At 45.2% G+C, this 13,140-nt stretch overlaps 1 protein-coding gene across 1 annotated transcript in view; it reads left to right on the plus strand.

The window, feature by feature from the left end:
* The window catches only part of TRMU (tRNA mitochondrial 2-thiouridylase), a 115,638-nt gene that overhangs the window by 38,433 nt on the left and 64,065 nt on the right, over positions 1-13,140 (plus strand). The window contains exon 4 of the mRNA XM_086967264.1: positions 3,085-3,207. Within this exon, the coding sequence (XP_086823390.1) occupies positions 3,085-3,207 (123 nt within the window). The remainder of the gene's footprint in view (positions 1-3,084; positions 3,208-13,140) is intronic.

Consider the following 13,140-nt stretch of genomic DNA (forward strand, 5'->3'; position numbering starts at 1 on the left):
GGGCTAGATCCAACACCGTTTTTTAGCTCACTGCACCATCCCAGTTTCAGAACCTGGCTGTATGCAAATTAGTCTGTTCCTGTCCCAGTGCATGATGGGAACAGGGCAAACCAAACTACAAAAGCCAATTCTTACACTGGGAAGGAAACAAGCTCCCGGGGACCGGTTTCTGGCATTACAGCCGTCTTCGGCCCGGTTTGCTTGAATCCTGATGGTGCAATGAGCAAGGGACTCACATCTGAGTATACCCTTCCACGCTTAGGGTGGACAAAAATATTTACAACAAGGGGTGGTGAGGGACAGAGTCTGAATTAAGCAGAAAACTCTCACCCAGTCAAGAGATCAGGGCTAGATCCAACACCGTTTTTTAGCTCACTGCACCATCCCAGTTTCAGAACCTGGCTGTATGCAAATTAGTCTGTTCCTGTCCCAGTGCATGATGGGAACAGGGCAAACCAAACTACAAAAGCCAATTCTTACACTGGGAAGGAAACAAGCTCCCGGGGACCGGTTTCTGGCATTACAGCCGTCTTCGGCCCGGTTTGCTTGAATCCTGATGGTGCAATGAGCAAGGGACTCACATCTGAGTATACCCTTCCACGCTTAGGGTGGACAAAAATATTTACAACAAGGGGTGGTGAGGGACAGAGTCTCTGAATTAAGCAGAAAACTCTCACCCAGTCAAGAGATCAGGGCTAGATCCAACACTGTTTTTTAGCTCACTGCACCATCCCAGTTTCAGAACCTGGCTGTATGCAAATTAGTCTGTTCCTGTCCCAGTGCATGATGGGAACAGGGCAAACCAAACTACAAAAGCCAATTCTTACACTGGGAAGGAAACAAGCTCCCGGGGACCGGTTTCTGGCATTACAGCCGTCTTCGGCCCAGTTTGCTTGAATCCTGATGGTGCAATGAGCAAGGGACTCACATCTGAGTATACCCTTCCACGCTTAGGGTGGACAAAAATATTTACAAATAATTGAAATTGCTGCATGTAGCCTGGAGGGCTGTACAAGAGGGTGATTATTAGGGGGCTAGATGAAGATGCAGATGCAGATGTTTATTAGTAAGTTATCCATCGTGGGAATTGAAAAAGAAGTGAGTTTGTTAAAAATCATGTGTTTTTTTTTATATATTTTTTTTATAACAGCCACCACTCCTTCTCCCTTTTTACTCTGAAGTCTATTTGAGTTAAGTAGGTAGGAATGTTCGGGGAGGGCAGCCAGAATATCTGGCATAGACTCATTCATCAACAAAGTTTCTGTGAGGAGTAATATGATTGGTGAACGTGTCACTCAGGACGGGTTAAAAATAAAATACAGTGTACAGTAACACTTCAAAAGCACCGCTTGCAGCAGTGCGACATTGCCGGGAAAGACCTAGTAACACAAATATCTCGTGTTCAACTATTGGCAGATTGATCACTGGAACGCTCAACAGTATAGGTTTTAAAAGGGACAATAAAATATAACCGTAATGACATGAAAAAATCATGTTGTCAGGTTTATTGCACAAGTCTATGGCTGCTTCTCATGACATGGTAAGTATAAAGATTGTGCCAATGATTTTTTCTGCAACAGAAACTAGATTCTCCTTCATCTCGTTCCCACCATTCAAACCCTGTTACCAGTCTGTGTTTAGTGGCCTGGACACTTATTTCCTTTTCTGTCGTGCTGTGCTGCTGGTGACCGTCCACCCTATTCTTCGGCTGCCAGTGCTACATCCATGAGATGAACCTCAGTGGGTGGGTCCAGCTCCATAGCGCAAGTCACATCCTCATCACACATCCCTAGGATTGCAAACTTTCCCATAGTAAATTACCGGCCTCCTGTTCACTTTTTAACATTCTGCAAAGACCCGGACATGATTCTTGGGTAGAATTTCATATGAAATTGTCTGGACTCATTTTTAACATGGCCTTTCTGTGTTTGTTTACTTTCATTGTCGGCTATGGGTAATTAGGGCTGCTGTAGAGCATATTTTTAAGTGTTTTCTTAATACAATTACTGTTTAAAGTATGTACCCATAAGGGAATGCCAGCTTTAAGTGATTTTTCTCATTTTTGTACCAGTTGGAACATTAAAATAGCAGTCATGCCGGTATAAAACCGGGCAGATGGCAATCTTACACAGCCCCCTTTGCCAGCAGTAAAGTTGAGGCAAGTGGGAGCCCCACACAGGAATGTAACGCTGAGCAGGCTGCGCCTAGCCCTTTGAAAACACCTCCTCACACGCCTTTTCAGATCCAGCAGCTGAATGAAGTGACTGCCAACAGAAAGAAAGTCTGCAGGCTCCGCGCTGGAAAATAACCTGGCCTAGCACATTCCCTGTGACTGGGTGTGAGCTCAGGAGCTCTGAATATGTGTGACATAAGGTTGAAGTGCGCTAATGCGGAACTTAAACTAACATGCGTTAGGTTAACCCAAAATGCGTGGCTCTTGGTAGGGCTGTACGTACCTATCACCTGACCTGAGTCACTCCTTCATCCGTTCCCCAACCTCCACAGGACCAGTCTCCGGTGCTTCTGGTTTCTTGCTTCTGTTCTAACCTTGACTTTCTCCCTAATCAATGGTGAAGTTCTTACTTTGCATGTCGTTGAAAATCTCTCAATCTGACCGGGTTCGGACAGAATCCTCACAGGCTGTTTGGCTGTGAAGTTCTGGCAGATGTCACTTGTCTTCAAGGCGCTTCACGAGTTTTTATTTCTTAGCTTGCTTTGCTGATAGTTTGAACTGCAGTTTACTGCTCGTGAAAGCAGATGCTGGTAGACGTTCTGATATGTTTCTCAGGTGCTGCACTTTTATTTTGGCGACTTGACTTGTCTGATTCAAATGTACGTTTGCTGGTACTTAAGTCAATATAGGTGAAGTGCGGCGGGTGGATGTGAATCTTCATGTTTGCTATGGTAAAAACATAGACATTGAACATTGCACTGTTAGAGTTATATGAGAATGTATTTATGTGTGCTTCTTAATAATGATTCAAAACTGCCGCAGTTCCTTTTCTCCTGTCTGGCATCCGTATATGATACATTCAACTGTGACTAGTATTGACATCTACAACATCGTTTATTTGTATGCCACAGAAGCAGATGCTGTGGCTACAGGTCATTATGCAAGAACGTCGCAAGATGACGATGATGTTTTTCAGCAGCGGTACATCACGAGGCCTGAGGGACTTTTTAGGAACAGATTTGAAGTTCGGAACGGTAAGTAGCATGATCGTATTTGCATTTACCTTCATGTCAATATAAAGAGTGGGAATTAGCATGATTTTTATAGGTGCCTGAATCTGTAAATGAAAAGTTTTGTTGTCAGACAGAGATGCTGTGTCAGCTTTGCGTCTGTTACAGGCACATTTATAAGCTTTTGCTTCAAACCTTGCCTTTGATGTCCTGCGCTTCCTCAAAGGTGCGTTAGAGTTGCAAAAATGAAATGTGAGGTTAAATTCATGTGTGCTTTCAGAGGTTCATACATATTTTGGCATCTGAACACAGAAATCTTTCGTTGCCTGTTTCCTACCACCTGTGTAATCCATTCTTCATAGAGCGCATGCCTCCTGCGGATGGTCATAAGGCCACACACTGTCCCTTTGACTTTAAATACTTTTTGTGTGACATAAAGTAAGCCTACAATAGAACGTTGAGTAATGGCGCCACCTTGTGCTCTTGTATGTGTATTACTGGCTGTACATTCAGAATGCAGGCGAATTTAGTTGGCATTTTCTAATATTTGTTTTAATATGGAGCCCTGTGTTGCCATGGCAGCTTCAGATTGCATATTGCTAGGTGCTAGTTTCACACACGCAAAAAGGACACTGACAAAAGGTTACACATTTTAAGACAAATATGTTTATAAGACTGAGAAACTGCAAAAGGTTTATGCTGCACTAAAGTAGTGGCAGAGGTAGCGGGTTCCACTACCTCAAACTATCTGGGTTTAACCTTCTAGGTGTTACTTTTGCCAGATTTCTGGATAAACATGATCTCTAAGGAATGCATTTGGTGATTATTACTCAGGACTTTCAGATGATTCTTATTATAAGCCAGGATCCTCTCCTGGTTCTTTAACGCCTGACACAGCTGTCACTTGCGACAATCTATTGTTTCTTGAAAAGACAAAAGGGGGTGGGGATTTTAGCCCGCCCACTACTTGCAATTGGCTGGCTTCATTGTCACACTTATTTTCTTCTTTTTCATTAGTTGAAAGTGTGTTTGTGCATGTTGGCCTCACGTTGTTTTTGTTTTCTTCCCTGTACAATTGACCAACTACTGATTGATTTCTTAATTAGTGTTCTTCTGTGCTGCTTGCAGTCAGATTGTGTTATTTTTTTGTGAATTTGTTTTTAGTTTCTTTCTTTTTTTTTTTACACGGTCCTATACTGCTCTATCTTATTTTGTAGCAGCCATTTGTTTTTGCTTTTTCGTCTTGGACCCGCTGCTCCTGTCGCTCATTTTTTGGTTTCCACAATTTTTCAAAACTTCACTTTACACTAAGCTGATGTTCTCAGGCCGGTCTTATCTGAGCCACATAACAACACAAAAAAGTTCATAAAATTTTAATAAAGGTATTTGTTGCAATATTCACTAAGGATGCGTTTGTTTATGACTTGTCCCCGTTTTGGTCCCATCTGGTGTAATGGTGACCCCCTTCCGAGTTTGGAAAGCCAATTTAAGTTACATGATTTTAAATGGTACCAACTGGTATATCAACGCTTGCCTTAATCATATGTATGCGTGCTGTTAACAGTGCATAGGTTGTGTGCTTCAATAATCCCTCCTACCATAATGCACTGTACAATAACAGTCTATGACATACCATAAAAGACCATAACATACCTTATTATATAATAACATACCATAACATACTATACAATAACAGCCCTTACCCTACCATACAATGACATTTCATATCATATCATACCATACTCTACCATGCTATACAATAACAGGCTATACTATAAACACAATAACATCCCAGGTTATAAAATGACAGGCCATACCATACTGTATATTGGCAGGTCATACCATCCAATCAGCTCACCCTCGCCTCCTTTTACCTCAGCCCACTCCTCCATTTACCTCTACCCAGCCCTAAACATTCAAGTTGCCCTCACCTCCCTTTACCTCTGCCCACAACTGAGCACTAAAGTCACCTTTCCCTCTACCTAACGCTGAACCCTCAAGTCACCATCACCTTCCTTTACCTCTATCCACCCATGCAACCTCAAGTCCTCTTCACCTCCCTCTACCTCTACCCACCCCTGAACCCTCAAGCCTCATGTCACCTTTACCCGCCTCTGATCCCTCAAGTCGCCATCACCTCCCTTTACCTCTGACCACCCCTCAAGCTGCCCTCACCTTTACCCACCCCTGAACCCTTAAGTTGCCCTCCCCTACCTTTACACTCCCCTGAGCCATCAAGTCACCCTCACCTCCATTTACCTCTACCCATGCTTGAGCCCTCAATTCACTCTCACCTCCCTTCACCTCTATTCAACCCTGAACCCTCAAGTCACCCTCACATCCCTTTACCTCTACCCATCCCTGAACCCTCAACTCACCCTCACATCCCTTTACTGCATAACCAGAACCTTCAAGTCACCTTCACCTCCATGTACCGCAACCTTCCCCTGAACCTTCAAGTCACCCTCACCTGCCTTCACTTCTACCCTCCTGAAACCTGAAGTCACGGTCACCTCACTGTACCTCTACCCACGGCTCAGAGCAAAGGCCTCCTTCACAACCTTTACCTCTATCCACCCCTGAGCCCTCAAGTCACCATCACCTCCCTTTACGTCCCCCCACACCTCAACCCCCAAGTCACCCTGACCTCCCTTGAATTCTGCCCAACCCATAACTCTCAAGTCACCCTGACCTCCTTTTATGTCTACCCACCTCTGAACCTTAAAGTCACCCTTCCACTACCTATCCCTAAAAACCTTTAAAAACAAATTAAATATTTGGTATTTAAAACACAAATACTTACCTGCGTGGTAGAGATAAGAATACCTCTGTGGTATTTACCTGCGTGGTAAAGGCAGCGTGGTAAAGGTCCTGCATGGAAAAGGCTGTGAAGTAAAGGTTGTTTCCCCTGATATAAGACACACATGTTTCGAGGGACACTGAAGTTTTTTTAAGCAGTCAGTATGTTTGGTGGGCACCTTGGCCTCTTTGACGGCTTGATCATTTCCTTTCCTCTCTCCCGCCCTAACCCTATACTTTAGGTCTTGCCTGAGTCAGCATATGGGCTATTGCTTGCATAACAGTTTTGTTTGCTTAGGGTTCTTATCATTGCTTACCAATGGATGGCTTCATTGTCTCTCTCATTTCCTTGCTTAACTTTGGTCAGCAAGTACCAGCTTTACTTCCTTTTAGTTTGTTTTTCCCTACTCTAGAGCATGGCCCAACTACTGCTTCCCTTGCCCATCGTTCTTGCACTTCTCTCAGTTTTTTTCTCCTTTTACTCGTAACCCCTCCTGCCTCTCCCGCATTGTTGCTTGCCCTGCCCCCCCCTCGCTTACTGCATTGTTGTTTATCCTGTCTGCGCCGCCCCTGTGGTTGCTTGGCCCATCCACTTCCTCCCTCTTCATTGCTTGCCCCCTCCGTTTCTGCCAGAAAAAAAGAGCCCAAAAGGTAGCCGTCAGGTGTCAAGATGCTACAAAGATGCAAACAGTACGGCACTCCCTTCATGCAGGTACAAAACTGCGAAATTCAGTTTGGATGTAAGATAATTAAAAAAAAAATTTAAAGGCAGAAATAATCTCATACTGAGAAAATTGATCATTGCCCCTTTGCAGTCAGAAATGGCAGTGTTAAATTGCTTTTTTTCTAACTTTCAGCCATGCTGCTATTCAACATGCCTAAAAGAAATTGGCAAAGGCAATAACTCTCTCATAAACGAGATATGTTGGCTTTCCAAATACTTGTTTTTAGCACTTGCTCTAGTCTTCGATTCGCTCCCTTGGAACTCATCCTTTGGAGTAGAATATTCAAAGCTGAGGGCACAGAACTTGGGCCAAATAATGTATCCTCTATCTTGGAGCTGTAAAGCAAAAGATAGTTTATTTGTATGCATTGTTGCAACAAATATTTGTATATTACTTGAGCATTTGAGTACTATACCAAGTCTTCCACGAGCTGCGTGCCATTGACATTCATTAGTAAATGTATGCAATGACCTAATACTGCCACAAGAAGAAGGCACATGTACCCATGGATTAGGAGAGAAGAGCTCCATGGGAAACCACAAGTCTACTAGATCTCAAAAAGAAGGTGTGAACAAGAATATCATAAAGAAACTGATGTTGTAGGGTGTGAAAGCAGCCATGAGGGTGAGCACAATAAGCGCTGAGTTCCATTCAGTACAGGCATAGCAAATCATGGTTTGAGATAGGTCTTGTGTTACACAGGCAATGCAGATCTCACTCTGTCTGTGGCCCGTGGATCGTAGTAGTCTCCCTGCCCTGGGTACTCTGTAATAGGAAGACTCTTATGTTTTGTTTGTCCCTGCATGTGCACAATGCTGTCTCCGGAAGTCACTCTTTATTCTCTCTGCACTTTCTTCCACTTGTAACGATGATAAACACCACAATAGCAGTTCGGTTACCTCTAGTCCTGTTTTCAGCATTTTTTCAGATTTTAGTTTTCAGGCCACATCTGTAAAATCTTTCCTTCAGAAAAGGGCTCCTATTCAAACTGAAAAGAACAGAAGACGGACGGAATGCTGAACAATGCAAACATTCACCACCAGTCACAAAACATCTAAGTTTAATCCATTGTTTTTTTGCTCCCAACGCCACCCCGGTTTGGACCCCGCCAAATGCAAAACAGTCTTGACCCTGCTCCTCATGGGAACAGTCCAGCCCAAACTGCCAAGCCAGGTCCTCCCCGGACAGCAATCAAGCATCCTAGGACCGGGTTTGTGTTTCTATAGTCGCTTTTAGTGGGAAGGGGTATGCCCAGAGGTAGGTCCTGTGCTCACTATGCCACTGGATTCAAGGTAGCCTGCCTGATGAGAGGTGATACCCCGAAACTGGTCCCCAGTTGCTTGTTTTTGGTCTAGGGTGATCTGGCTTGGCAGTTCGGGATGGACTGTTCCCATGAGGAACAGTGTCAAGACTGATTTGCATATGGCTGATTCCAAACTGGGGTGGCAAGGTGAGCAAAATACTGATGGGTTTAACCCAGATCTGTGACTGGGGGTGAATGTTTGACAATCTTGAGCATTCCGTCCATCATCTTCTTTTTTTTTGTTTTGTGTTGGAACATTCAGATTGTACATGAAGAAACAGGAAGTAACACGTTTGGTGCCTCCTAAAACCATCATGGTCACTGCTCCAGTCTGTAATATTGTTGCATGCAAACCCGTCATGTCTGTACAACTTACTGTAAGTCACATCTTGAGTCCTCTTTCACCTTATAAAAGAAGTTGGAACTTTCAGTATGTTCCAGTAGCTGAGGTTTTGGGTTTTTCCTCAGTTACTTGCTTCTGTTTTCCTGTATTGTCATGCTCTATCTTCTGGAATCATTCTTCTTCTCCTTGAATACTGCTCCTTCGCTTGGAATCCTGTTCTTGCTGGATCCAGTCCTCATCTACTGTGGTCTGGATTTTATGAGTGTCAGATTCCTCAACAGTTTTCCATTTTGGATATTCTGTCTACCTGGAGGATTCTTTATGCTGCATGGCTTTTTCCTCCAATCAATGTTCCTTGAATGAGACACCTTTTGCTTCCTGTCAGACTAACGTCACCACTAACCTGTAGTTCCGAATATTGCTTTGGTAAAGACATGGAACCCACCAGTATTCTGATGTCCCTTACTTAAGTGTGCATGTATATATGTGGTTTGCATATTATGCTCACTGGGTATGTTTGATACATGGTTGCCAGTGTGTTGCATTTTAGAAGCCTCTGGCATGCTAATGTGCATGAAACAGAAGTAAAGTGACTTTCCCATGCAGTGAAAGTGTATTTCTGACTTTCCTGAGACTGTAGAGAGGATACCTAGACATTTGAAGTAGGGACAGAGGAGACACACTTACCTGAGAAATTCAGTGAGGTCTTTTTGCTGCAGAGAGCTATTGATTAATATCCCTAAATACTGCCATTTGGTGGATGATAGGGATGAAGGACTGCTCTACAGTTTTGTTATCCTAGTGTGAAGCATCTTTTACAAAAGGGGGGTTCAGCCTTTTGTTGCTCTTCCTGATCACTGTCCTGTCCTGTGTGGCTGTAATAACCAGGTGCTGAATACCGACATGACTTTGTGCCTCTGTTGGGGGGTGCTACACAAAGGCTCATTCTGGAAAAAAAGCCTGCGGAGGACACATGGAAGAAGTCACCCAAACTGATTCTGTAAGTGCAGAGTGAGAATTCACACTCCTTTTATGCTGTACCTTTATAAAGGTGTAAATGTAAATGTAAATGTATAGGCATTTATATAGCGCACTACTTACCCGGAGGGTCCCAAGGCGCTTCGACCGCTGCGAAACCTTTCCTGGCTTCCCTGAGAGGTGGTCCCTTAATGGGTATCTCCAGGGTGAGACCAGGCATCCCCGGCGGTCTGGTGGGGCCGTTAGTGAAGATGAGGCAAGCTAATGCCCAGAGTTGCCGAGTGTGATCGCTGATCAGAGTGGGCACCGAGGCGAGAGAATTATCGAGTCCGCTGACCCTGGTCCAGAAACCTGCCGCGCCGGGAATTGAACCCTGGTCCCGGGCCGTCCTCTGCTCTCGGGTCTGCCGCCTGGAGCTGTTGACCCAATTCCAAGTTCTCTGACCAAGGTAGAGGGTGATCCACAAAGTAATCAACCATGGCTAGTGTTATACTGACAGGAAGCTCTCCAGAGGTGGCGGGATATCACATGGAGTCTGACCTGAAGGAAGAGCTGTTCCTTGTCCTGAAATGCCTGGAGGAGCCAGTCTAGAAGAAGAGGGAAGAAGCTAGCCAGCCCTGCAGGGGGAGCAGACTACATGTGTGTGGGCAAGAGCAGGTGACACCTGTGCTATGGTTCCATCTGGCGGAGACTTGTGGAAGCAAGACTGGTTCAGGAGAAGAATGTATTAGGAGCTATTGCGACTGGCGATTCACTTTGTGTTGGGCATACTCCAACCCCTTCAGCAGTGCGCCCACCCCCAACAGGTACACGGTCTTGGTGGAATATTAGCTCTGACGCCCTAACCAATCTGCTGGGGGGAAAATGTACTAACACCAGCATTGGATTCCAATTTGGATACAGACAGTTACGATAACTGGATTAGACCTGCTATAGACCAACTGGCTCCTATAAGATCGGCCAACCAACGAAGGCACAATACCACCGCTCCTTGGTACTCCGTAGAGCTAAAAATCCTAAAATCCAAATGCAGACGCTCAGAACGTGCATGGAGGGTGGATTACAACATAGAGGGTCAAAACAACTACAATCGGGCACTAACAGAATATAAAGCTGCTATTATGAGAGCCAAAAAAATTCTACACCAGTATAATAGAGTTGGCAAAGGACTCTACTAGAAAGCTTTTTAAGACTGTCTCTGCGCTATCAAAGCTCCAACAGGGAAATATGTTTACTCCTGATCAAACCTTATGTGGGAAAATGGCCTCTTTCTTCCAATCTAAAGTCAAAACAATTTACAGATAATTGGAAAGGACAGACTCCGTCCTCCAAATTCAATTGTTGCATTCAATGGAGGATGGGATAGCAAATACTAATCACCTGGCCAGTTTCTCACCAATTACGGTCAACGCTGTGTGAACAATCTTCTACTAACCGTCAAGTCAGGATCTCCAGATGATCCATGCCCACCGGACATCATTCATGGTTTCTCGAACCAAATTAGCTCGATACTCACCCCCCTCTTAAACATTACCATAAGGTTTTGGGACTTTCCGCTACCTTGAAGAAGGCGTGCATTAGACCTATTCTAAGGAAACCCTCCTTGGACCCTTATGACTTCACTTGTTACCGTCCTATCTCCTGCTCGCCTCTGGGGGCTAAGGTTCTGGAGAAGGCTATGAACAAAGAACTAAACAATAACTTGGACTCCAATAACTTCTTTGACAGTACTCAACATGGCTTTAGCTCCGGCCATTCTACTGAGTTGGCATTACTCATGGCCACGGAGGAACTCTGCTGGCAAATTGATAGAAGTGGTAGGGCAGTCCTGATCCTACTTGACCTATCCGCCGCGTTCGGTGAATCAGAAGTTTGTGGAAGCTTCAGGGGCCCTGCACCCTGCTCAATCGGGCTTTAGATCATCTTGTAGCACCGAGACGGCGCTTGTAGAGGTCTCGGAGGCCATCAAAGAATGCCTAGATGGGGCGGCAGAGCGGCTCTGATTTTATTGGACCTCTCTGCCGCGTTCGATACGGTCCCCCATCTCCAGCTCCTCTCCAAGCTGTCGGACATCAGCATCGCAGACTCGGCACTAAGATGGGTGGAATCATTTCTTGAAGACCGCTTCCAACAAGTATGGTTGCCTCCATTCCACTCGTCTGATAACAAAGTGGAAACTGGGGTCCCTCAGGGCTCAACACAGCCCCCTACTTTTTAATATATATATGACCCCCTGATCTACCTGGCAGAGAGTTTGGGTGCCAAAATTATGGCCTACGCCGATGACACCCAACTCCTCTTCACCTGGAAAGGTAATGATTTACAGACTGGGAAAGCTCAGCACTGTCTGGCGTCAGTATTTGCCTGGCTGGCCCAGGCCAGCCTGAAATGTAATGAGGAGAAATCCGAAATACTTATTTACGGACAATTCCCGATGGCTTTTAGGGAATCACTGTGGCCCACAGGATCACCTTGTCCAAAGGGTGACTGTGGGATAGCCAAGAACTTAGGGATTTGGTTTGGGGCTGATATGTGCTTCCGAGAACAGATCAAAACATTAGCGGGAACATGTTTTGGCACCCTTACAACCCTAAGGAAATTCTTCCCCCTCCTCCCTGGAGCAGCTAAGGAGGCTGTGGCCAGGGCTCTTATACTCTCGCGCCTAGATTATGCCAACGCTTTGTATATTGGCTCTCCTGCGTTTCTTCTTGGGAAACTGCAGGTGGTACAAAACGCGGCGGTTAGGCTCCTTTTTGACATCCCTAGGAGACTAAGTGTCCGCAAATTTCTATGTGAACTTCATTGGCTTCCGGTGACCCAAAGAGTATGCTACAAGGCTTTGGTCCTGACTCATAAGGCCCTTCATGGTCCCTGTCCAGCCTACTTGAGGGCTAGGTTTAAGTTCTACCAGCTGACGCGACAATTACGCTCGGCAGCACTTAGAAGCCTGGTTGTCCCTAGGTTTCGGAAAACTCGCCTAGGGGGCAAATCCTTGGCGGTTAGAGCGGCCAATATGTGGAACACCCTGCCAAACCAACTACGGCATAAAATGGATCTGGCCATTTTTAAAAAACTATTAAAAACACACCTGTTTAAACAAGCCCTCTAGATTCCCGGTGTGTGCTGTCTTTGTTTCCTCTACGCGCCAGGACAGTCTCGACTAGCAGTGCGCGATACAAATCAGCCTATAACATAACATAACATAACATAACTCTGTTCTCACGCAACGGCTGAAGGCAATTCGGATTCGGGATACCGCTCTTGCCCTACTCACCTACTTCCTGGCAGGGAGAGAATGCAAGGTCTGCTGGGACAACCTTAAGTCAGACAAATTTCCTCTTCCTTGCGGAGTCCCACAAGGGTCGGCGCTTTCGCCCACATTATTCAACATATATGTGAACCCGCTGGCCAAACGCTTGTTTCGTACACCGACAATACCAAATCATAATTTCCATATCCTCCACGAAGGACGCGTTATCGGCTAAGTTTCACAGCTGTCTTGATCACATCATACTATGGATGCATCCTAACTATCTAAAACTAAACCTTCAGAAGACGGAGGTTATGGAGTTTGGCACTGGTCCTCCAATTTGGAACTCTGCCTGGTGGCCGGCAGTGGCAGGAGTCTGTCCTTTGCCAGTGACCAAAATGAGAAACCTGGGCGTTGTGTGTGACACTCAGCTCAGTTTTGCAGGATAGATAAACCAGGTAACCTCGACCTGCTACTTCACTCTAAAGATATTGCGGAAGATTTTACAGTTTCTCCAGATGGAGTTAAGGAAAATGGTTGTGGTAGCACCTGTGCTGTC

This window comes from Lissotriton vulgaris, chromosome 1_1 (assembly GCF_964263255.1).
Source record: "Lissotriton vulgaris chromosome 1_1, aLisVul1.2, whole genome shotgun sequence".
NCBI classification, from domain to species: domain Eukaryota; kingdom Metazoa; phylum Chordata; class Amphibia; order Caudata; family Salamandridae; genus Lissotriton; species Lissotriton vulgaris.